We start from the raw sequence: 23,064 nt of genomic DNA on the forward strand, positions 1-23,064 counted from the left end.
AATGCCCAACATTGCCCCTCAACCTCTCCCACCCCCCACAAAAAAAAAGTTTGCTGAAAGATACAGTTACTCATTTCTGATCCGTTGCACAAATTGTCCAGTCCTGGGTGTGTGTGAGAGCTGACAGAATAAGTGAAGATTTGCTGACAGGAAAAATACTGCACATTAGCCGTATTAATGCACAAAAAATTTTTCTTACCTAAGCACTTGACATCTCCAACTGCATAAGCTGAAGCAGCTCTGGGTTTGTTGGTGACCAGTGCAAGCTCTCCAAAGTACTGCCCCTTATGGCAGCGAGCAATTTCAACCTCTTGGTTCCCACCATCCTTGTTTGTTTTAGTCTACAGCAAGTAGAGAAGATAACCTGGGCTGACTCTAGGGTTGTAACTGGGCATGTACAGTTATACAAACTCACGTTCCTTTCTCAGCACATTCAACACACTTTGCAAAAACTCTAACTGTACCATGTAAACTCCATGGATAAATCTTAGTGGTCTGGTTTGAATCAAGGAAGTTGGCTATTACCTGGAGCTTCATCCAACTCTTAACATCTTTTAGGTAATGGCTAAATATCAAAGGGAGATGCAGACCATTTTCTGTAGAAGATGCAGACTTCTGCATCTTTTGTGGGCAATGCAGACTTCTGAGGTACACTGGAAAAGCTATGGTCTTCTGCTAATTCTTTCTAAATAATGGCAATTTTCTTATAGAAAATAAGCTATAACCCTGGACTGCTCTTTAAATTGAGACTGGGTCTATCTCTAGCATTTTTGTTTTCAGTATTGGAAACTGAACTCAGGGCCTTGTACTTGCTAGGCAAGTACTCTACCATTTGAGCTATTCCCTCAGCTCACTATTCTTTATGGTAACAAAATTTCTTTTGCCTTTTTTTTTGTGTGTGGTACTGAGGTTTGAATTCAGGGCTTATACACTGAGCCACTCCACCAGCCCTTCTTTGTGATGGGTTTTTTCAAGATAGGGTCTCACGAAATATTTGCCTGGGCTGGCTTCAAACCTTGATCCTCCTGATCTCTGCCTCCTGAGTAGCTAGGATTACAGGTGCGAGCCATCGGTGCCCAGCTTGCAACATTTCTTTTTAAGTATGTACCTTAAGTTAGCTCCCTTTCTCACATTTTATTACTTTTTTATTCTTTTTAACATTTTTATTAATTTATAATAGTTGTTTTCCTGTGACATTTCCATATATGCTTATGATGTATCCCTATTTGATTTATCCCGTTATTATCCCTCTCCATGCATTCATTCATTCATTCACTCACTCATTCATTTGGTGGTACTGGGGTTTGAACTCAGGGCCTCATATTTACTAGGCAGGTGCTCTTACCATTTGAGCCACTCTGCCAGACCCTTTTTGTGTTGGGTATTTTCAAGATAGGGTCTTGTGAACTATTGGTTTGGGCTGGCTTTGAACCGTGATCCTCATAATCTCCGCCTCTCAAGTAGCTGGGATTACAGGCATGAACCAATGGCCCTGGCCTCTTCCCTATTTAAATTTGGTGTTACTGGGGTTTGAACTCAGGGCCTTCTTCTTGTTAGGCAGATGCTCTACCACTTGAACTATGCCTCCAGCTCCATTTTAAAGAAGAGTTAAGTAACAGCATACTTAAAAAAAAATTAGATATCACATTATATTTAATATTCAAGGTTTGTTATGATTATCTTACAAATTTATCTCCTAAACTAAGCAGTAAGTTAAGTAAAAAATTACTTAAGCCAGGTGCAGTGGTTCAAGCTTGTTATCCTAGCTACCTGGGAAGCTGAGGTTGGGAGGATCACAGTTTGGGGCCAGTCTGGGCAAAAAGTTCACAAGACCCCATTTCAACCTGTCATCCCAACAATGGCAAACATAAAACAGGAAGACAGTGGCCCCAAGCAAAAAGAGAGAGACTCTCTCCAAAACACCAGAGCAGCTGGCAGAGTGGCTCAGGTGGTAGAGCGGCTCAGGTGGTAGAGCAACTGTCCAGCAACTGTGAGGACCTGAGTTCAAACTCCAGAACTATCCCTCCCCCAAAAAACACACAGAGCAAAAAGCAAGATTCTCTCTCCAAAAAAAAACCAGAGTAAAAAGGGCTGCAGGCATGACTTCAGTGGGAGAGTACCTGCCCAGCAAGAAGCTCTGAGTTCAAACCTTAGTACTGCCAAAAAAAAGTTATTTAGTATTACTAAGAACTAAGTCTCATAAGAACCTCTGATTAAAAAAAAACAAACAAAAAACTCTGATATTACAGGAAGACAGATAATTCTTTGTTCTTGAAGGTTAAGTTTAAACATAAACTGCCACTCTACTTTTTCCATGGTTTAGCATTTTCTCCATCTACACTTCTGCCTTGATCTGTTAGCAATAAAGTTGGTCTGCCTCACGTGAGTCAATGTTCTTCTTCCAATTTCTGTAGCATTCTCTGGCATGGCAGATATATCCATATCTACTTAGTCCCTTCTCTAAACAGAACTTACTGTACTGTCACATGCACACAACAGCTCCCTTAACACCCTGTATGTCTGGGGCAGATCCCATGATTCTGCATTTCTCACAAGCCTTCCAACTTCCCAGTGTGACGCTGCTCCTGGAACCACCTACCTAACACTAGGCTGTGATAACAGAATGTGCCAGTGAATATTTGAGAAATGAACAAAAACATAGCAATAGTCCAAAAACTGTACATGAAAGAATATAGAAGTTTCAAGCTTGTTTTATGTGAAATGATAGGTCTATTTTTAACTAAGAATCAAGTTATCAAGCTGGGCATGGTGACACATGCATACAACGCCAGCACTTTGGAGGGTGAGGCAGAAGAATTGTGGGTTTGAGGCTACCTAGGCTACATAGTGAGTTTGAGGCCAGCTTCAGCTAGACAAGAGACCCTGTCTCAAAAATCGAGCTGTATTATAGACAGTAATAATCATAATTCTCTTTCTCTCTTTTGGTGGTACTCAGGTTTGAACTTAGAGCCTTGTGCTTGCTAGGCAAGTGCTTTACCACTTGAGCCACACCTCCAACTCTTTTTGTTTTAGTTTACTTTTCACGCTTTTTGCCCAGCACTGGCCTTGGACTGCAGTCCTACCACCTGATTCATGAGTAGCTGGGATTACAGACATGCACCACCATGCCTAGCTTATTTTCTGAGATAGGGTCTTGCTAACTTTTGCTGAGGCTGGCCTTGAACTCACAATCTTCCTGCCTCCACCTCTCCAGTGCTGGGATTACAAATGTGTGTCAGCCTACCTAACTTCTTTTTTAGGACTGGGGTTTGAACTCAGGGCCTATACTTTAAGCCATTCTACAAGCCCTTTTTTTGTGAAGAGTTTTTTTGAGATAGGGTCTTGCAAACTATTTGCCCAGGCTGGCTTTGAGTGATCCTCCTGATCTCTGCCTCCTGCATAGCTAGGATTATAGGCGTGAGCCACTGGCACCCAGCCATACCTGACTTCTTATTCCACAGTTTTAACCTTTACTAAATACATTTTGCAGTACGTTTCATATTAGGCTGATGTAGTAGTATACATAATTTATTATTTTAACAAATTCTGTATTCTCCAAAAGAAAAGAATGAATGATAGAGAAAAAAAAGTTAACAGTGAAATCTGATGATGATGGATTTACTGTTAAGAATCATTCTTCCCAGAGTCTTTGCTCCCATTTCCTGTGTGGGGAACAGGAAATATTTCTTTCTTTTCTTCCCCCATTCCTCTCCTAATAAACTTTACTGTTACTTTTACTGAAAAAAAAAAAATCACTTTTCTCACTTATAGGTCATCAGTTTTTTGGATCTCCCCATTTATGAAATGGCCATGGTTAATAACAGCATCCAGGAGACTTTACCTGGTAGCATTCTAAAAAAGGGAACTTTCTTCATCCCCACCCATGTGTGTTTTTTATTACATAATTTCCCAATTTTTATTATTTATTTGGATTTTTCTTTTTCTTATTCACTTGTAGAAAAATATCATTAATTATATGGCAGAAGCAAAGGCAAGAGGATAACAGGAAATACCCTAAATCCATACTGATGGATGGGTTTTAATGTGGGTCTCTGGTAGTGACATATCTCACACAACAATGGCTTGATATTCTAAAACACAATTCACATTATTTAAAGTGAACAGTTACTTTCTGTGTGTGTACACCAGGTATTATCTTCAAAATACCACACATAAACTTACCTTGCTTTTTATCAAAATGCTCACTTCACCAGATTCTATGATGTAAAAGCTATCAGCCTTGTCGCCCTGAAAGAGAGAAGTTCAGGTCAGAGTCATACACAGCATTGAAAAGAATCACAAAAGTAAGATTGTTTTCTCACTGCCTGAGCTCTCTTCTATATTTATTTCAAACTCTAAAAATGAATCGATGCTTAACAAATTCAGAATAAAACAAGTGGATTCTGATCACTGAGGACATTAACCCAACTATAACTGACACACCTCCCACATCTTAAGTATTCACATTTATCTCTGTACAGTTTTCACCTTAACTGTACACAGCATGGCTGTTCTGACTGACTGCTCATGTTGGTCTGCTACTAAAACTTACGAGAGGGACCAGTAACCAAGACCATTAAAGATAGTGTCAAAGTGACTGCTGGCTTCTTCTTCTTTTTTTTTTTTAAAGTTTTAACAAGGATTTTTTGGTATAACAGGATAGAGTACAGCAAAGTTTTTTTTTTTAAAAAAAAGGAGAGCCAGGCACTGGTGGCTCACACCTGTAATCCTAGCTACTCAGGAGGTAGAGATTAGGAGGGTCGCGGTTTGAAGCCAGCCCAGGCAAATAGTTCATAAGACCCTATTTTGAAAAAACCATAAAAAAAAGGAGGGTTGGTGGAATGGCTCAAGGTGTAGGCCCTGAGTTCAAGCCCCAGTACTGCGAAAAAAAAAAATTCCTGCTCCCTGTGTAGGAAATGGGAGTAACAGATTCTCCTGGCTAGTTTTTTTTCTTCTTCAGTACTGGGGTTTGAACTCAGGGCTTCAGGCTTATAGGGAGGCACTCTACCACTTGAGCCACTCCATCAGTTCTTTTTGATGTTGGGTATTCTTTTTTTTTTTTTAAAGGATGATTCTTATTTATTTTTTTGGCAGCACTGGAATTTGAACTCAGGGCTTCATGCTTGCTAGGCAGGTGCTCTTACCACTTGAGCCACTCTGCCAGCTGATGTTGGGTATTCTAAAGATAGTGTCTCACAAACTATTTGCCTGGGCTGGCCTCAAACTGTGATCTCCTGATATCTGCCTCCAAAGTAGCTAGCTAGGCATGAGCCACCAGTTCCAGGCTGGCTACTTCTTGAGTATGGGGTTCAAGGATAATCTTCATCATCAAATATAGCCCTTGAGAGGACAGTATGGATCTAAAAGCCTGTCTTAGTGAAGGAGGTACTTTGAAACCACCCTTTATAAACTTCAGGCTTTTCTTTTGTTGTTTTGATTTAAAACCACCTGGCTGAACCAGTCATTCAGGTAATTCAGAAAACAGTTTACTAAGAACTTACTGTGTGTAAGGTACTGTCATAGGGATGTAAGATCTATCCATGGAACTTAAGTCTGGTAGGGTAAATAAACTATAAACAACCAACATAACGAATCAGTAAACTATACAGTTGTGTTGGAAGGTGGTTTGTACGATAGAAAAAAAGTAGAACACGGACTATGGGATTCACTGAGAGGGTGAAATCTGAGTAAAAGCTGGGAGAAGATGAGCTGGGTGCCAGTGGCTCACGCCTGTAATCTTAGCTACTTAAGAGGCAGAGATCAGGAGGATTGATGTTTGAAGCCAGACCAGGTAAATAGTTTGTGAGAGTCTATCTTGAAAAAAAAAAAAAAAAACCATCACAACAAAAGGGATGGTGGAGTGACTCAGGGTGTAGGCCCTGAGTTCAAATCTCAGTACTGAAAAAAAAAAAAAGAGCTGAAAGGTGAGACTTAGGTAAGCAGATATAGGGAAGACACTCTGTGACACACTTCAATTAACTTCTGGAGTACGACCATCCACACTGAATTTAATTTGATACTAATCATGTGCTCTCAGTGTGGATCTTATATTTTCAGTAAGAATTTATATACTTCTGAGCACTCACAAGACTTTATGTCCTTTTACCACAACACAGAACCCCAAGAGCAAACCACACACAGCTGAGGCTGACTATCCTGAGTTAACCTAAGTTAATTTAGCCCCAGGTTATATCTCTGCCCTATATGAGTGAAAACCACAACTTAAAAGCGATTTCTGTGCTATTATGTTGGGTACAGGTACCCTACATTCAGCTGAACCAAATCACCTAGGAATTCTAGCATTACACAAACAATTGCATGATGTGAGCAAAAAAAAGATGGGAAGCCATGAAGAAAACTGAGGGATTGGAGGCAGGATCACTAGGAAGGAGAGGTATTTCTAGATCTGAGAAGAGAGTTTCATTAGTATTCAGTGATAAGGGAGGTCAAGAGTAATAAAAGATTCAAGTGCATATGGGGCGCCGGTGGCTCATGCCTGTAATCCTAGCTACTTGAGAGGCTGAGATTGGGATGACTGCAGTTTAAGGCCAGCCCAGGCAAATAGTTTGAGAGACCCCATCTCCAAAATAATCACAGCAAAATGGACTGGAAGTGTGGCTCAAGTGGCATAATGCCTGCTTTGCAAGAGTGAAACCATGAGTTCAAACCCTAGTCCCGCCAAAAAAAAAAAAAAAAAAGATTTGATGTGTGGAAATGTACTGGTGATCAAGAAGAGGGTGGAGACCAGGTGCCCATGGCTCACACCTATAATCATAGCTAATCAGGAGGCAGAGAACAGGAGGATCGTGGCTCAACACAAAAAAGGGCTGGCAGAGTGGTTCAAGTAGTAGAGCACCTGCTTGGCAAGTGTGAGACCCTGAGTTCAAGTTTCATTACTGCAAGAAAAAAAAAAAAGGCTGGGGGTGGGGCGCATAGTTCTAGTATGAAGCCCTAGCTTCAATTTCCAGTACCACATACAACAACAAAAACAAAAGTGGCCGGTCAACATCTCTCATTTCTGCAACTCAGCTCTACATCCGCAAAATATCAGGATACCTGCATTAAAACAACAGCTCACACTACTGGCCTTTGCTCACATGGTTTTCTTGCCCTGGAAGATCTTTTTCTGACCCAACTGCTGAAATTGCACTTTCTCTTTCTCCCTTTCTATTTTGGCAGTACTGGAATTTGAACTCAGGGCTTTGGGCTGGTGAGGCAGGTACTCTACTGCCAGAGCCACACCTCCAGACCATTTTGTTCTGGTTATTTTGGAGAGAGGGTCTTACTTTTTTTCTAGGCTGGTCTGTACCTCAATCCTCCTATTTTTCACTTCCAGTCATTTGCTGCTGGGATGACAGGCATGAACCACAATGCCCAGCTTTCTCCCATTGAGTTGGGATCTTGCAAACTTTTCTCCCCCTTGTCTGGTCTGGAACCTTGATCCTCCTTGATCTCAGCTTCCTGCATAGTTGGGATGTCAGGCACATGCTACCACTTCCAACTATTGGTTGAAATGGGGACTAACTATTTGCGTAATATAGCCTTGAACCATAATCCTCCTGATTTCAATCTTCCAAATAGTTAGGATTACCAATGCCTATCTTCCTTTAAGTTCAGCTCAACTGGCTGAAATCATATGGATTACTTCCTTTTTTGTTTTTACTTTCTTCTTATAATCTTCAATATAGTGCTTATTATATCTAGTCTTACTTATTTATCGTAATATTTATAGACTCAAACCAATCTTTTTAAAACAGGATCTCACTATATAGCCCAGGTTGGCCTTGAATTTGTAATCCTCCTGCCTCAGCCTCCTAAGTGCTGGGATTACAGGCATGTATCACCACACATGGCTCAAATCAAATTCTAATTAAAAGAATTATTAGGGCCTGGCAAGATGGTTCATTCCTGTAATCCCAGCTACTTGGGAGGACAGATATGAGGAGAACCAGCCCAGGCAAAGTTAGCGAGAGTCTGTCTCAATCAACAAACTAGGCATGATGGTGTATATAATCCCAGCTATGCAGGAGGCATAGGTAGGAGGATCACAGTCGGAGTCAGCCCTGGGCAAAAAAACAGTGAGACCTTATTTGAAAAATAACTAAAGCAAAAAAGGGTTGGGGGCATGGCTCAAGTGTTAGAGTGCCTATCTAGCAAGCCTAAGGTTTTTAGTTAAAACCCCAGTACTGCTAAAAAAAAAAAAAAATTAACAGTATAGATACCAAAGACATTTAGAGATATCATATATTTTTTGTGAGTCCGTATCACTTCTAATGGAGGCTTCCTCCCCCTCCTCTTTTTATTTATTTTTTTGGTGGTACAGGGCCTCATGCTTGCTAGGCAGGCACTCTACCACTTGAGCCACTCTGCCACCCCACCTTTTCCCCTTTTATGGTAAGTCTGACTAACCCTTGTAGTTCTGGTGGGGCTACACATCACCCAACCCAGATTAACCAGACAGCTTCCCAGCACTCTGGTCAGATAAATAGAAGTTTATACTTGGTAAAGACCCTAATACTATTTATATGTAATTAAAATGCAAACACAATAGATAAGGAATATTTCATGGTATTATTCTTTAATTAAAATGGTCTAGTTGTGTGGTTGAGTCTTTTACAGAATCCAAAAATAACATGCAAAAAACATACAAAGGAAATATTAAGGACATTTTACAGATTTGGCTAATCACTAACGACTGAGGATTTTGGTTTGTGTTGAATTAAATGGGAGGATGCCTTTGTGTCTGAGAAGGTGGAAAACACAACTCTCCAATCTTCTCCAGGTTTTAACAGTGATGAAGAAAGCTTATTCTGGGTCAAAAGAAAAATAACTTCCCAAAGAATGAATACCAGAGACAGCCCCCCCTCAAAAAAAAATGGTGAGTGGAGACAAGAGATCTGTATCTATCAGAAAGCTGTACAATGATGGGCTTCAAAGGACTCTGAAGGAGGTATGACTTATAACTTTATAACATGTGCTCCCAACAGTAGAAGACATGGAAGTCTTCTGTTTGGTTTTTGAGACAGTGTCTCACTAAATAGCCCAGGTTGACCTCTAACTCAGGATCCTACTGCTTCAGCCTCCTGGGTGCTGGTATTACAGGCCAGGTGCCAACATGCCCAGTTCACAGAAATCTTATGAGACAAATGCTGCACTAGTTTTTCAGATGGTGATTTCCAGGAAAGGAGCTATGCAAGGCAGCCACTCACCTGAGTAATTATACGTTCTCCATCCTTATAGATCTTTTCTCCAATCACATCCACAATCTTCATTCGTTCTGACACCTAAACAATGGACACACTTACAAATTGTAAGGAAAAGACCTTAACTGAAAGTCATAATAGCTATACAACACAGAAACAGGTTAGAATAATATGACTTGAAAACCTAGTAACAGAATAGTTTTAACAGCTTTTCCTAATCCCCATAACAGACTTTTATATAGACTTTACCTCTAGTGATTTAAGTAGTGGCACAGACTCAATAAATGATTCAAACATCCTCCTCTTCTTTGCATTGTTTTTCACTATGATTCTTCTAAAAGTCACCCGGTCCTACAAAAAAGAAAATGAACATTCTAGTATATGTCTATGTAAGAAAACACCTATAGTTTAATTAACTGAGCCACTGCAAATATTAGAGGACTATGGGAGTTACTATATCAACTGAGTATTTAATGAATACTCCAATTTCAGAGTAATCACTAGAAGAACAAAACTAGACAGAAGTCCCATATGCTGTAGTTTGCTGTCTAATGCTAAATGAGGCCACCAATAGGCCACAAAAGAACACAGTATAACAAATTCCCATTAAATATTTATTAGCTGATAGTTATTATTCAATACCAAAAGATACCCTTCCACAAAAGAAGTAAGACAATCAGATGGTTCTTGCCCTCAGGGACTTTGCAAACGTGGAACAGTGGTATACACCTGTAATCTCAGCACTCAGGAGCCTGCAGTAGGAAGATACAGAGTTTGAGGCCAGCTTGGGCTACATAGCAAGACGCTGTCTCAAACAAAGCCCAAGTTAAACCAAACCAAAACACAAAAAGTCTACAGTTCAACATATTTGAAATGTGCTAGGTGAAACTACAGATGATAAGTACTACAAGAATTTCTAGGTGCAAGGCCAGCACCTAGAAAAAAGGGCTAGGTTAATCGTAGAGTACTTGCCTAGCAAGTGTTGAGTCCCTGGTTCAAACACCAGTATGGAAAAAAATTTTTTTAAGTCTTAAAAAATATTTCCAGGTGGGGGCTGGGAGTACAGCTCACTTAATAGAGTACACCTGCTAGCAAGTGCAAGGTCCTGAGTTCAAACCTTAGCACTGGCCACAAAAAAGAAAAAATATTTCCAGATGGGACAGAGATCACAATAGGCAGGAGGGAATCAAAGATAATGTTATAGTAAAAATGTGAACTTGTTTGTGCCTGAAGTAGAGGTAGAATTTAAACTAATGAAGGAATAATACAGGATAGAGGATGGAAGGTAGGCATTTGAAAAGTACCACCATCTCAGCAAGTAATAGATTCTGTTCAGGAGAACCAGAACCATAACCAGAACCATAGCTAGATACCTCTCAGATATAGGTACACATGAGGAGAGGGACATGAAGCCAGGAGAATGTTAACTGCTAAGTCTTAGGCTTTTATATGGGTAAGCAGTTATTTGTACCTAAGTTAATAGATCTTTTCTTCTACCTCTGGCTGTCAGTAATGGAAAGATTTTTTTTTTCAAAGTACAGTAATGACATCCTAAGGCTGACATAATGAAAAACAGTAGTTGTAGGATAGAGCATGTTTAGCTGTAGCTATTTTAGTTAGCATTCTTGATGATGGGGCAGGAGTAGGGTGAAGAAATCACACAGAAGACAGCTAGGTTGAATGGTCTAAATGGGTTTCACTGCCCCATATTCCATTAGCTACAGATTTTCCAGGCCCTATCCTATGCCATGTTTCATCTGCCTAATGAGAGAAGTCACTTACACTTCTAGAGTGGGAGATGATGGACTCCTATTCTCCCTTCCTAAATTGCTCTATAAATCATATCTGCTGACATTTTACATAGGTTCTGCTCCATTTTCTTCACCTGTTTGAAAAGGGTCATTCAATCTCTACTCTAATGTTATCATCTACCACTGCCTTTCTATGAAGATCAAGGTTAAGGATATATCATTAAAAATGTTACTTTTATACTTTGGAAAATTATGCCATATCTTTTTAATTAACTTTCTGTATTTTTCTGGGCTGATGTAGGCTAAGAGTATTGTGGAAAGAGAACAATTTATTTAGGTTCCAAGCCCTTCTAATGCATGCTTCCACTCTCCCTAGAACTTTGGTTTTATGCTATGCAAGCCATTTTCTGTGGCTCTGGAGGGAAAAAAAGGTCTGACACACCAACCCAACCAACCCAACCTTTAAGGATCTTCCAGCAGTAAAGAAAAACTCCCATAGGCAGAAAGTACTCAGAAACAAAGCAAATAGCCCAAGAGCTGTTTCCCTTTCCTGTGACTGCAGAGTTCCCCAGAAAAGTTTCTATTGACTTTCACTCAAGCAAGTAGACACTGAGTGTAATGGCCATGGTGGCAGCTGCTACCATCAAAACAGGAATATAGGATCTGACTTGCAAAACTCAGGGATAATACCATGTCCTCCCTGCTTCAGCCTCAGCAGGCATTTTTGAAGGTCTTGCAAAATATAAGAAAGAAATCTGGCTGGAAAGAATCTTTTGGGAATTGCATTCCTGGAGATAGTATTGGGAACCTCTGGAAAAACTTGAGCTTGTTAATGAAGCAGGAGAAAGGAAAAGGCCCAAAGGGCATGGGTCATCAATCTCTCTTAAGGCAGCAGAGAGAGGAAGACTCAGGAAGAGAGAAAGGGTGAGTAGCATCATGACAATGAAGAGTTGGGTGCTACTATTCTCTGAGCACCCACCTGTGCCAGGCTCTGAAGAAGTCACTTCTCTATGCACATCTATTTAATTCTCATACCCCAGTCACAAAGTGGGCAATTTCACTGTCCATAGTTATCTTTTAAAAATTTCCATTGATTGCTGGGCACCGTGACTCACACCTGTAATCCTAGTTACTTGGGAGGTGGAGATCAGGAGGACTGTGGTTTGAAGTCAGCCTAGGCAAAGTAGCCAAGACCCCACCTCAACCAATAAAAAGTGGGGTACTGGTGGTGTGCATGTCATCTCAGCATCTTGGGAAGTGTAAATAGGAGGATCTTAGTCCAGGCTAGTCAGTTTTTTGAAAAATAACTAAAGCAAAAATGACTGGGAACATGGCTCCAGTGGTGGAGCATCTGCCTAGCAAGTGTGAAGTCCTGAGTTCAAACTCTAGTACAGCAGAAAAAAAAATAATTTCCCATTATGTTCTACTTAAAAGATTATTTAAGAATATGTTATTTAATTTCCAAATGTTTGAAGATTTTAATTATCTATCATTGATTTCTAGTTTCATTCCATTGTGGTTAGAGAACATACTCTGATTTCAATTCTCTTAAATTTCTTTTTTTTTTTTTTGGCAACACTGGGGTTTGAACTCAGGGTCTCACACCTATTTGGCAGGCACTCTACCAGGTCTAAATTTCTTAAATTTTATTTATTACTATTTTTTGGGGGGGGTGGGTCTGGAGTCTGAACTCAAGGCTTTATACTTGCAAAGCCAGCACTCCCCCTACTGCTTGAGCCACACCTCCAGTCCATTTTGCTCTGATTATTTTGGTGATGGGGTCTCAGGAACTGTTTACCCAGACTGGCCTCAAATTGTGATCGTCCTGATCTCAGCCTCCCAAGTAGCTAGGATTACAGGCATGAGCCACCAGTGCCTGGCTTGTTAAGTTTTATTTTATATCCCAGGATATGGTCTATTTTGGTGAACTTTCCATGCACTTGAAAAGAATATGACCAGAGGCATGGTTCAAGCGGAAGAGCGCCTGCTTTACAAGCATGAAACCCCAAGTTCAAACTCTAGGTCCACCAAAAAACACACATATACACACAAGGTCTGCCAAAAAATAAATAAATACACACGCACACACACACATACACATATGGCTCACAACAGTATGGAGATCTTTTCTATGTAACCAAATTAAATAATCTTACAAGGAAAGGATGAAGGAGGCTGAATATAGTGGAACTATTATGTGCTCATGTATGAAATTGGAAAAATGAGACATTTTGAAACTATTCCAGGAATGAGGGAGGGTTAAAGGAGAATGATGGAGGGGGTGAATTCAACTATGATATATTCTAAGAACTTTTATAAATGTCACAATGTATCCCTAGTACAATAATATAATAAATTTTTAAATTTAAATAGAAAATATATACTGTTATGTACAAACTTTCTATAAATTTCAATTAGATCCTGTTGACTGATGGCATTAAGTTCTATATCCTTGCTGATTTTCTTTTTCTGTCTAGTAGTCCTATCGATTCTTTTTTTTTTTTTTTTTAATTTTATTATTCATATGTGCATACAAGGCTTGGGTCATTTCTCCCCCCCTGCCCCCACCCCCTCCCTTACCACCCACTCAGTGCTATCGATTCTTGAGAGATGGGTGTTAAAGTCTGTATCATCTATAATTGTAGATTTGTCTATTTCAGTTTACCTATTGTGAAGCTCTATTGTTTGATATATACACATTGAAGGTTGCTATGTCTTCTTGGTAGATTGAACCTTTCATTATCATGTAATGTTCTTCTTTGTTCTGGTAATTTTCTTTGCCCTGCAATCTACTCTCTCATATTAATAAAATTACTCCTGCTTTTTTTGGTGGTACTGGGGTTTGAACTCAGGAACTTATGCTTGCTAGGCAGGCTCTCTACCACTTGAACCATGCCACCAAGTCCTTTTTTTGCTTTATTTTTTTGAATAGGGTCTTGCTTTTATGCCTAGACCACCTGGACTTCCTATATATGCTTCATTCACTTTTGGGGGTTGTTTTTGGTAGTACTGGGGTTTGAACTCAGTCAGGGTCTCTTGCTTTCTAGGTAGGTGCTCTACCACTTGAGCTGCTTCACCAGCCCCATGCTTCACTTGCAGCTGGGATCACAGGCATGCACCACCATTCTCAGTTTTTTATTGGTTGAGATGGGGGTCTCACTCACTTTTTGCCTGGGCTGGCCTTGAACCATCATCCTCCTGAACTCTGTCTCCTAAGTAATTAGGATTACAGATGTGGGCCACCACATCTGGATCCTGCTTTCTCTTGATTGAAGTCTCATGATATTATCTATTTCCATCCTTTTACTTTCAGCTTACTTATGTTATGTATATTTGAGTGAGTTTCTTAAAGATAGCATATAGTTAAAATAGTTAAACAACTTATATTAATTATTCATATTTTAGGGCCTTAGTGTACCATTTTATGTTTTCACTTTTCTTTTTGGTGGGACTGGGGTTTGAACTCCAGACTTTATGCTTACAAAGCAGGTGCTCTACCACTTGAGTCATACTACAGCCCTCATTTTATGTTTTCAGATCCATGTTTTTCTCTTTTTTTTTTTTTGTGATACTGGGGATTTAACTCAGGGCCTCGTGTTTGCTAGGCAGGCGCTCTACCAGTTAAGCCATGCCCCTAGCCCTTTTTGTATTGGTCATTTCTGTTGGGTCTTACTTTGTGGTGGAGCAGGCCTAGACTACAAATCCTTATATTCATGCTTTCCCGCATAGCACAGACCAGTGTGCCCTGCCATTGCTGAGATGGGGTCTTGAGAACTTTTTGCCTGGTCTGGCCTTGAACTGTGATCCTTCTAATCTCTGTCTTATGAGAAGCTAGGATTCGCTATTCCCTTCTCCCTCTCCCTCTATTTTTTTGGTGGTACTGGGATTTGAACTTAGGGCTTTATGCTTGCTAGGCAAGTATTCTACCACTTGAGCCGCTCTGCCAGCCCTATTTTATATTGGGTAGTTTTGAGATAAGGTCTCACAGACTATTTTCCCAGACTGGCTTTGAACTGCGATCCTCCTGATCTCTGCCTCCTGAATAGCTAGGATTATAGGCATGAGCCATCGGTGCCTGGCCTCCTCTCTTTTTTTAAATCCTACTTTACCTTTTCTACTTTCCTGTGGGTTATCTGAACAGTTTTTAGAATCCTATCTGATGAACAGAGCTTTCAAGTACATCTCTTTGTACAGATTGGTTTTGTTTGTTTTGAGATGGGATCTCCCTACATTGCCCAGGCTTCCTTGAACTCTTGAGCTCAAGAGATACCTCAACTTCCTGAGTAGTTGGGACTAAGGGATGTGGTATTTCACTGAGCTGTAATTTTTTTTAGCATTTTCTCTGTTTATATTACATAAGTAATTTATCACAGTGTTCTAGTACCAAAAAGTTACTAGCTTGATAAAGTACAGAAGCTTTACTTCCATTTAGGTTTCTTTACTCTCTCCCGTTATAGTATAATAGTCTTAAGAATTTCTTCTACACTGAGAACCAAATCAGTTAATGTCATAATTCTTTAACGTAATTTAACATAACACACTTAACATAATCTTAAAAACTCAAAAAAGGTCTTTTATACTTACCAATATTTATACTCTTTCTGTTCTTTCTTCATTCCTGATGTTCTAAAACTTCCTTATTTCATCAATTCCTTTCTGTTTGAAGAACTAACTTAGCTATGCGCTTTTACAGTAGGCCTGCTGGTGACAAAGTCTCTTAGTTCTCCTTCCTATGAGAATGTCCTCATTCCTGAGGGACATTCCTACTAGGTACAAAATTCTGGCTGGCAGCTTCTTTCCTTCAGCACTTAAAAAATGGTGTGCCACTTCTGGCTTCCATGAATGGGAAATCCTTGCCATTCAAGCTGTTGTTCCTCTATATGTCATGCATTGTTTCTCTATTTCAAGATATTTTTCTGTCTTTAGTTTTCTAAAGTTTGATTATGATGTGTCTTGGCATGGATTTCTTTGTGTTTGTCCTGTTTTATGTTTACTCAATTTTTTTAAATCTGTACGTTTATATCTTTTACCAAATTTGGGAAAATTTGAGTCATCATTTCTTCAATTAATGTTTTATGTTCACACTTTTTCTCCTCTCTCTGCAACTCTGTTGATAGAAATGTATCATCATCAACCTTTCGTTTTTGTGTCAAAGGCCTAGTCATTTCATTTCAATTTGTATTCTCTCTGTTGTTTAGACTGGGTAGTTTCTATTGGCCACTAGTTCTTTCCTCTGTCATATTCATTCTGCTATTGATCCCATCAAATGAGTTTTTTATTTTGGTTGTCATATTTTCTAGTTGCTAAATTTCCAATTTGCTCTTCTTTGTATCTACTGAGACCTTTTTTTTTTTTATTTCAAGTGTATAATTGCTTGTTGGAGCATTTTTATGATGGAGCCTTACAATCCTTGTCAACTAACTCTAACACTGATGTCATCTTGGTATTGGCATCTGTTGTCTTTTCTCATTCAAAGTGAATTTCCTTGTTCTTGGTGTAACAAATGATCTTCAAGTGTATCTTGGATATTTTGGATATGATGTTGAGAAACTCCTTTTGTACACTAACACTGTTTGGGTATAACATGCACGTACAGTAGGGTACATGTTCAGCACCCCTCTGGGACCAACTGATAATACCCTGGTAGGGAAGGAGAGTGCTAACTAGTAACACCACGTATCACTTTGCTTTGCCTCTTTGATGCTGGTTAATACTGGAAGTCCAGTTTCCTGCTTGGCCCAGTGACACTGTGAGGAGGTACAATGTTTTTCTTTTTCTTCTCTTGTTTTTTTTGAGATGGGGTCTCACTGCATAGCCCATGTTGGCCTCAAACTTGCAAACTTTCTCCTCTGCCTCACAGTGCTGGGATTACAGATGTGCAGTACCACATCAAGTTCTATAATAAGTTTTTCTTTGATATTTGACAGGAATAAGGCTAGTATTATAAAAAATGGTTTCTGTTCTGCTAGCTTCCCTTTTTTTTTGGTTCTTTGGCTAGAGGGAGCAAGCTTTTCTTGGGGCTGTTTTTGTAGGAACCTGTTGGCACATCTGGGTTGCAGGCTTTTCCATTAGCCTATCTGGGATATATAGGAAACAATAAGGAAACTCAGGGAATTGTCATACCCTTCCTCAAGTCTCAAGATTCTTAATGAGGATGTGAGGGCGATCTGGCTGCGACATCTGTCACCCCATTGATCGCCAGGGTTGATTCGGCTGATCTGGCTGGCTAGGCGGGTGTCCCCTTCCTCCCTCACCGCTCCATGTGCATCCCTCCCGAAGCTGCGCGCTCGGTCGAAGAGGACGACCATCCCCGATAGAGGAGGACCGTTCTTCGGTCAAGGGTATACGAGTAGCTGCGCTCCCCTGCTAGAACCTCCAAACAAGCTCTCAAGATTCTTAATGAGTCTGCCGCCTTCTTTCTACCTTTCAGGGTCTTCCTATGTTTGTTTGGTGTATTATGTCCAGTTTTTTCATTTTTAGAAGGAATAATAACAAGGAATGGCTGCTCCATCTTGGCCTGAACCAGTACCTGGTACCAATATATTTTAAAGTGAGTTTACTTCTTTCCACTATATATTATTCTGGCTTATTTACCTAATTTTTTTTTTTTTTTTTTTTGGGCAATACTGAGGTTTGAACTCAAGGCCTCATTCTTGTTACGCAGGCTCTCTACCATTTGAGCCATTCTGCCAGCCCTTTTTGTGTTGGGTATTTTGGAGACAGGATCTCTTGAACTATTTGCCCGGACTGGCTTTGAACCTCAATCCTCCTAATCTCTGTTTCCTGAGTAGCTAGAATTATAGGCAGCACCCAGTAGCAAGCTTAATTTAACATCAGTATGTCACAGGAAAATTCTCATTCATGTTTTTACAATGTGATTTCATTGAGAATATATGTTGTTAATTCTATGGTATACATTTAATTCTGCTTATAAGATAAACAGAAATAAACTACTACAGATGTCAACATTTTAAAAGTGAAATATGGAATGATTCAAGAGGATGCTTTTAAGGAAGAATTACAGATTTTGGATATATAACCTGATGATGATAGAAACAAGGTGGGTTCGCAGCAGGGATCACAGCAGTATCATGTCTACAACATTTTGAAAAAGTTCTCTAGAGTATGGTCATCAGTCTTCCTAGTAACCTATGCTATTAAATATTGCATGGACCAATGAACAAATAGATGGCTGAATGTAGAGACAAGTTGGTACTATGATCTCTAGAGATAGAAAATGCTACTGGGAGTGATTTCTAATACACTTATTTTTCTTTACTTTTTTGTGTGTGTATGTGTGGTACTGGGGTTTGAATTTACAGCCTCACACTTGCTAGGCAGACACTCTATCACTTAAGCCACTCCACCAGTCATTCACTTGTTTTTCTAAGTTGTTGCTGCTGCTTCTTTTTTTTTTTGGAGACCAGGCTGGCCTTAAACTCATGATCCTTCTACCTCAGCCTTCTGGGTGCTGGGGTAACAGGTATGCCCCACCATACCTGGTTTCTAGGCTGCTTCTTGTATAGAGAGTTATCTCCCTTCTCTAATCTTGTCTGATAAAAACAAACACAAGATAAAGTTAAGAGCTATATTTTACTACAAGGTCATAAGACCCAGTAATGCCTCTGTAACTTACAGTAAATGGTTTGATGATAAATCATTGGAGAAAATGGAAAAACACTGTTACATGAGACCTTTTACAGTATCTTTCAGATAACTGGCTATAAAGAATATTGTGAACCAATAGCCCAAGGTCAGAGACCCAGAAGTAAGGAGAACAGTGTGCCATGCAAGGGAAACCATTTCTCTCACTCACCAATCCCCAAAGGGAGCCTTCTGAGGTGGCAACAATGGTAGCAGCTCTCGGGGTATTGTACATCAGAGCTAGTTCTCCAAAACTGCCACGATTGTCATACTGACCAACAGATCGTGTTTGATTATCTTTTGTTACTAAAATGTCATAGGTTCCCCTAGAAGAAAGATAAGAAACAATTTAATTACTTCTGATAATTAAGAACTGGCTGGTATATATAAAATATCACAGCTGGTACATATAAAATATCACTCTTGAGGTGTGGCTCAAGAGGTTGAGTGCTTGTCTAGCAAGTGTAAAGCCCTGAGTTCAAACCATACTACTGCCAAAAAAATTTTTAAAAACCAAAAACTAAAAAATCAAAATAAAACAAAACCATCACAGGGGATTTCTAAAACAATTTTGTTGGTATATACAACCTAACAGACGTTTGAATTTTAACTTTGTATTCTGTGACCTTGCTAAACTCACTTACTAGTTCTAATAGTTCTTTTTTCTTTCTTTCTTTTCTTTTTTTCAGTACTGGAGTTTAAACTCAGGACCTCAGGCTTGTTAGGCAGATACTCTACCACTTAAGCCACATCCCCATTCCTTTTTGCTATAGTTACTTTTCAAATAAGGTCTGAGTTAATGCTCTGGCCAGCCTGGACTGCAATCCTCCTAATTTTTTTTGGATGGTACTGGGGTTTGAACTCAGGGCTTCATACTTCCAAAGCAGGCACTCTACTGTTTGAGTTACACCTCCAGTCCCCATTTATGCTCTCCAGGTAGCTGGGATGATAGATGTGCACCACCCAGCTTTTTGTTGGTTGAGATGGGGGTCTCACTAACTTTTTACTGTGGCTGGCCTTGAACTTTGATCCTCTTGATCTCTCCCTCATGAGTAGGTAAGGTTACAGGTATAAGGAGCTCATCAGTTTCTGGTAGCTTTTTTTGCAGCACTTTCAGAACTTTCTACATAGATTATGTCACCTGCAAAGGTTTATTCTTTTTTCAATCTATATGCCCTTTCTTCTCTTACTTTTACCTTATTACATTGGCTACGACTTCCAGTCCAATAGCAGCTGGATGTGGTGAGCAAAGACATCTCCATCTTTCTTGGTGGGGGGGTGAGGTAAGGTCTTCTTGTGTAGTGTAAGCTGGCCTAGAACTTGCTTTGTAGCCCAAGCTGGCCTTCTGTTGTGTTAAGATTATAGCTGTGTGCCACTATGCCTGGCAGGCTGATCATTTATCACAAAAAAGATATTGAATTTTTGGCATGTGCTCTGTTGCAGGTATTGAAATGATTGTATGTGTTTTCTTTCATAGCTCATTGAAAATAAGGGTATAACTGATTGAAATAAAGAAATAAACAATACAATCTTCTACCCATTGACTTTAATGATTGCTAGAGAAAAATATTCAGAACTGACAAATGGAGAAATGGGCACTTTCACCACACTACTGAGGTAAACATAAACTTTTAAAGTTTTTGTAAGATAATTAACAACATATAGCAAATACCTTAAAGAGACCCTTTGCCACAGCAATTCCATTTGTAATCATTCCAAAAGAGATAATCAAAGATACTGAAAAAGATTTAATTGCAGGCATACTTACCATGTAATATTTATAACAGCAAAAATTACAAATAATTTACTTTGCTAACAATAGGAGAATATGTCAAATACATATTTATATTATACAGTCATTAAAAATATTGATAGAATAATACCGTACCTCATGGCAACATACTTAAAATAGTATTTTATAAAGATTAGATCAATGTATGCCCCAATGTAAAAAATATGTAAATGTAACAAAGACTCCATTTTTTATATTTGGTTTTTGATAGTTCTCAAGCCCTATCACTCTACTTGACCTTGATCTGGGCATGCTGGCAAACAGATAAGAATGCCTGTGTGCTTCCTCTATGGGTGCTGATGGGGAGTTCAAATAACACAAATGCTAGCCTGTATGTAAGAATACCTGCACCCAGCATAAAATCCCAAATAAGTAACTTCTTCTTGCTAGGATGACAGTCTTGAGCCACTGTACTTAGCTTGGGGACATGTTTTTTTCACTGTGCTACCACTACATTAAATAATAATTATCTACATAAGAGACTGTCTCCCCAACCAGACAACAAGCTTTCTGAGGTAAAGAACACTTTTTTATTTGAACGATAGCTTTTACTTTCATTGCATACAAAGGATAACCCCTCGCATTTAAAGGTATAACATTTATTTCCTTTGTAGATGGGTATTTCAGTCTTTAAGCTATGGACACACGCAGGTAGATATTTATTTCCCAGACCACAAGTGCCTGTTGGGATCTCTATCTTGGTGAGGAGTACACAAAGGCGACTGCTGGAGATGGTGATATAACTTAAAAAATTATTCTTTTACTACTTAAAGTCTGTGTGTGTAGAAAGAATAAGCATAAGAGATAAAAGATAAAAAGTCTTTCTTGCTCATGCCTGTAATCCTATATTCTTGGGAAGCAGAGATCAGAAGGATCACTGTTTGAAGTCAGCCTGGGCAAATAGTTCACAAGACCCTATCTCTAAAATATCCACCACAAAAAGGGCTGGTGGAATGGCTCAAGTGTTAGTGCATCTGCCTAGCAAGCATGAGGCCTGGAGTTTAAACCCCAGTACGACCCAAAAAAAGGATACTTTTTCTGAGAACATTTTATCACCTTTAAAAGATTTCCTTTAATTATAATAAATAGTCACAAGTATCACAGGCCAAAAAGTTATCCATAGAGGACATTTTCTGTCCAAAAAACGAACAAGGGCTGGGTATGGTTGCTCATGTCTGTGATCCCACTTACTAGGGAGGTGGAGATAGTATGGATTGCAGTTTAAAAAGTTATTCAGACCCTGTCTCAACAAAGAAGCAGGGCATGGTGATGTACACCTAGCAGTACTGCAAAAAAAAGGCAAACATTAAGCTGGGGAACATGAGTTTATAAGGATGTTCTGTACTATTTGTACAAGTTTTCTGTAACCTTGGAATTACTTCAAAAGAAAAAAATTTTTACAAGGAATAACAAAGATATTGAGTGAAAAGTCATCTTATTACCTTACATTCTGGTGAAGGTGCCCCTTTTCAAGACTTAGAGGAAGTTAGAAGGAGCCCCCACCCATTCCAGGAGAACACTATCTATTGTATTAGACATATACTAAGACAATAAGGTGTAGTGGCTCCCAGTTACTCAGGAGGCAAAGGCAGAAGGATTGTGAATTCAAGGCCAGCCTTGAACTCAAAGTCACCATCTCAAAAATGAAAAAAACTGCTAGACATATGGCTGAAGAGGTAAAGCCACTTGCCTTGCAATGCAAAAAGCCTGAGTTCAAATTTCAGTACCACAAAACAAAAATAAAAACAAATAAACAAAAAACTCAAAAGAGTTCTCAGTTCATGCTACTTGGGAGGCTGAGATCAGGAGGAAAGTGATTCAAGGCCAGCCCAGGTAAACATTTTATAAGGCCCCACTTCCAAAATAACTAGAGCAAAATGACTGGAGGTGTGGCTCAAGTGGTAGACCACTTGCTTATTGCAAGGGTGAAGCCCTGAGTTCAAATCCCAATCCCATAAAAAGCACAAAAGGGCTAAGGCATGGCTCAAGTAGAATAGTGCTTGACTAGCAAGCATGATTCTCTGGGTTCAATCCCAAATAATTAAAAAGGAAAAAAAAAAAAAAAGAGGCTAAGATGCAGTAAATCAGGAAGGTCAAACCCAAACATTTCATTTCTCTCAATATGGCTTATATCTGAAACAAAGAAGAGGCTGAAGGTATGGAGGGCAGGGAAGTGTATGATAATATAGCATCACAAATACTCTTCAGGAAATCAATTCACTACAACACTGGCAAATAACTTATTTATAAAACAAATCCTGCATTCTTCATCTAACTATAAAAGAGATTTTCTACTACAAGAGGTAGTTTTCCAAATATGGGTTGCACTGAGGACTCAGACAGCAGTAGACAGAAAGGGGCAGACTCCTGCAAGGCTTTGGGAAACATCTTCACCTGGTGCTAAGGCTCTCTGGGCTGAAAACAGCATAGAGTAAAACATCTTCCCTGAATCATGAATCCAATTAAGTGTAGCCACACAGTTAAAATGCTCCATCTCTTACCTCTCTATGACATAAAAGTTGTCTCCATCATCTCCTTGGTCAATGACATGTTCATCAACTTTGACTACTCTTTCAAACATGGCATCGAGGACTTGAGAAAGCTGTTCCTGCAGGGTACACACAAAAAGAAAAAAATGGCTCTTACATTTGCTGAAAAACCACAATGGCCTTAT

The 23,064-nt window shown here is 39.4% G+C and overlaps 1 protein-coding gene across 1 annotated transcript in view; it reads right to left on the reverse strand.

Moving 5' to 3' along the window:
* Positions 1-23,064, reverse strand: part of Prkar2a (protein kinase cAMP-dependent type II regulatory subunit alpha) — a 68,933-nt gene that overhangs the window by 4,430 nt on the left and 41,439 nt on the right. The window contains exons 5-10 of the mRNA XM_074059703.1: positions 22,892-22,998; positions 18,771-18,924; positions 9,453-9,554; positions 9,210-9,284; positions 4,183-4,248; positions 200-341 (exon numbers count right to left, since the gene is read on the reverse strand). Of these exons, the coding sequence (XP_073915804.1) occupies positions 200-341; positions 4,183-4,248; positions 9,210-9,284; positions 9,453-9,554; positions 18,771-18,924; positions 22,892-22,998 (646 nt within the window). The remainder of the gene's footprint in view (positions 1-199; positions 342-4,182; positions 4,249-9,209; positions 9,285-9,452; positions 9,555-18,770; positions 18,925-22,891; positions 22,999-23,064) is intronic.

This window comes from Castor canadensis, chromosome 17, assembly GCF_047511655.1.
Source record: "Castor canadensis chromosome 17, mCasCan1.hap1v2, whole genome shotgun sequence".
NCBI classification, from domain to species: Eukaryota; Metazoa; Chordata; class Mammalia; order Rodentia; family Castoridae; genus Castor; species Castor canadensis.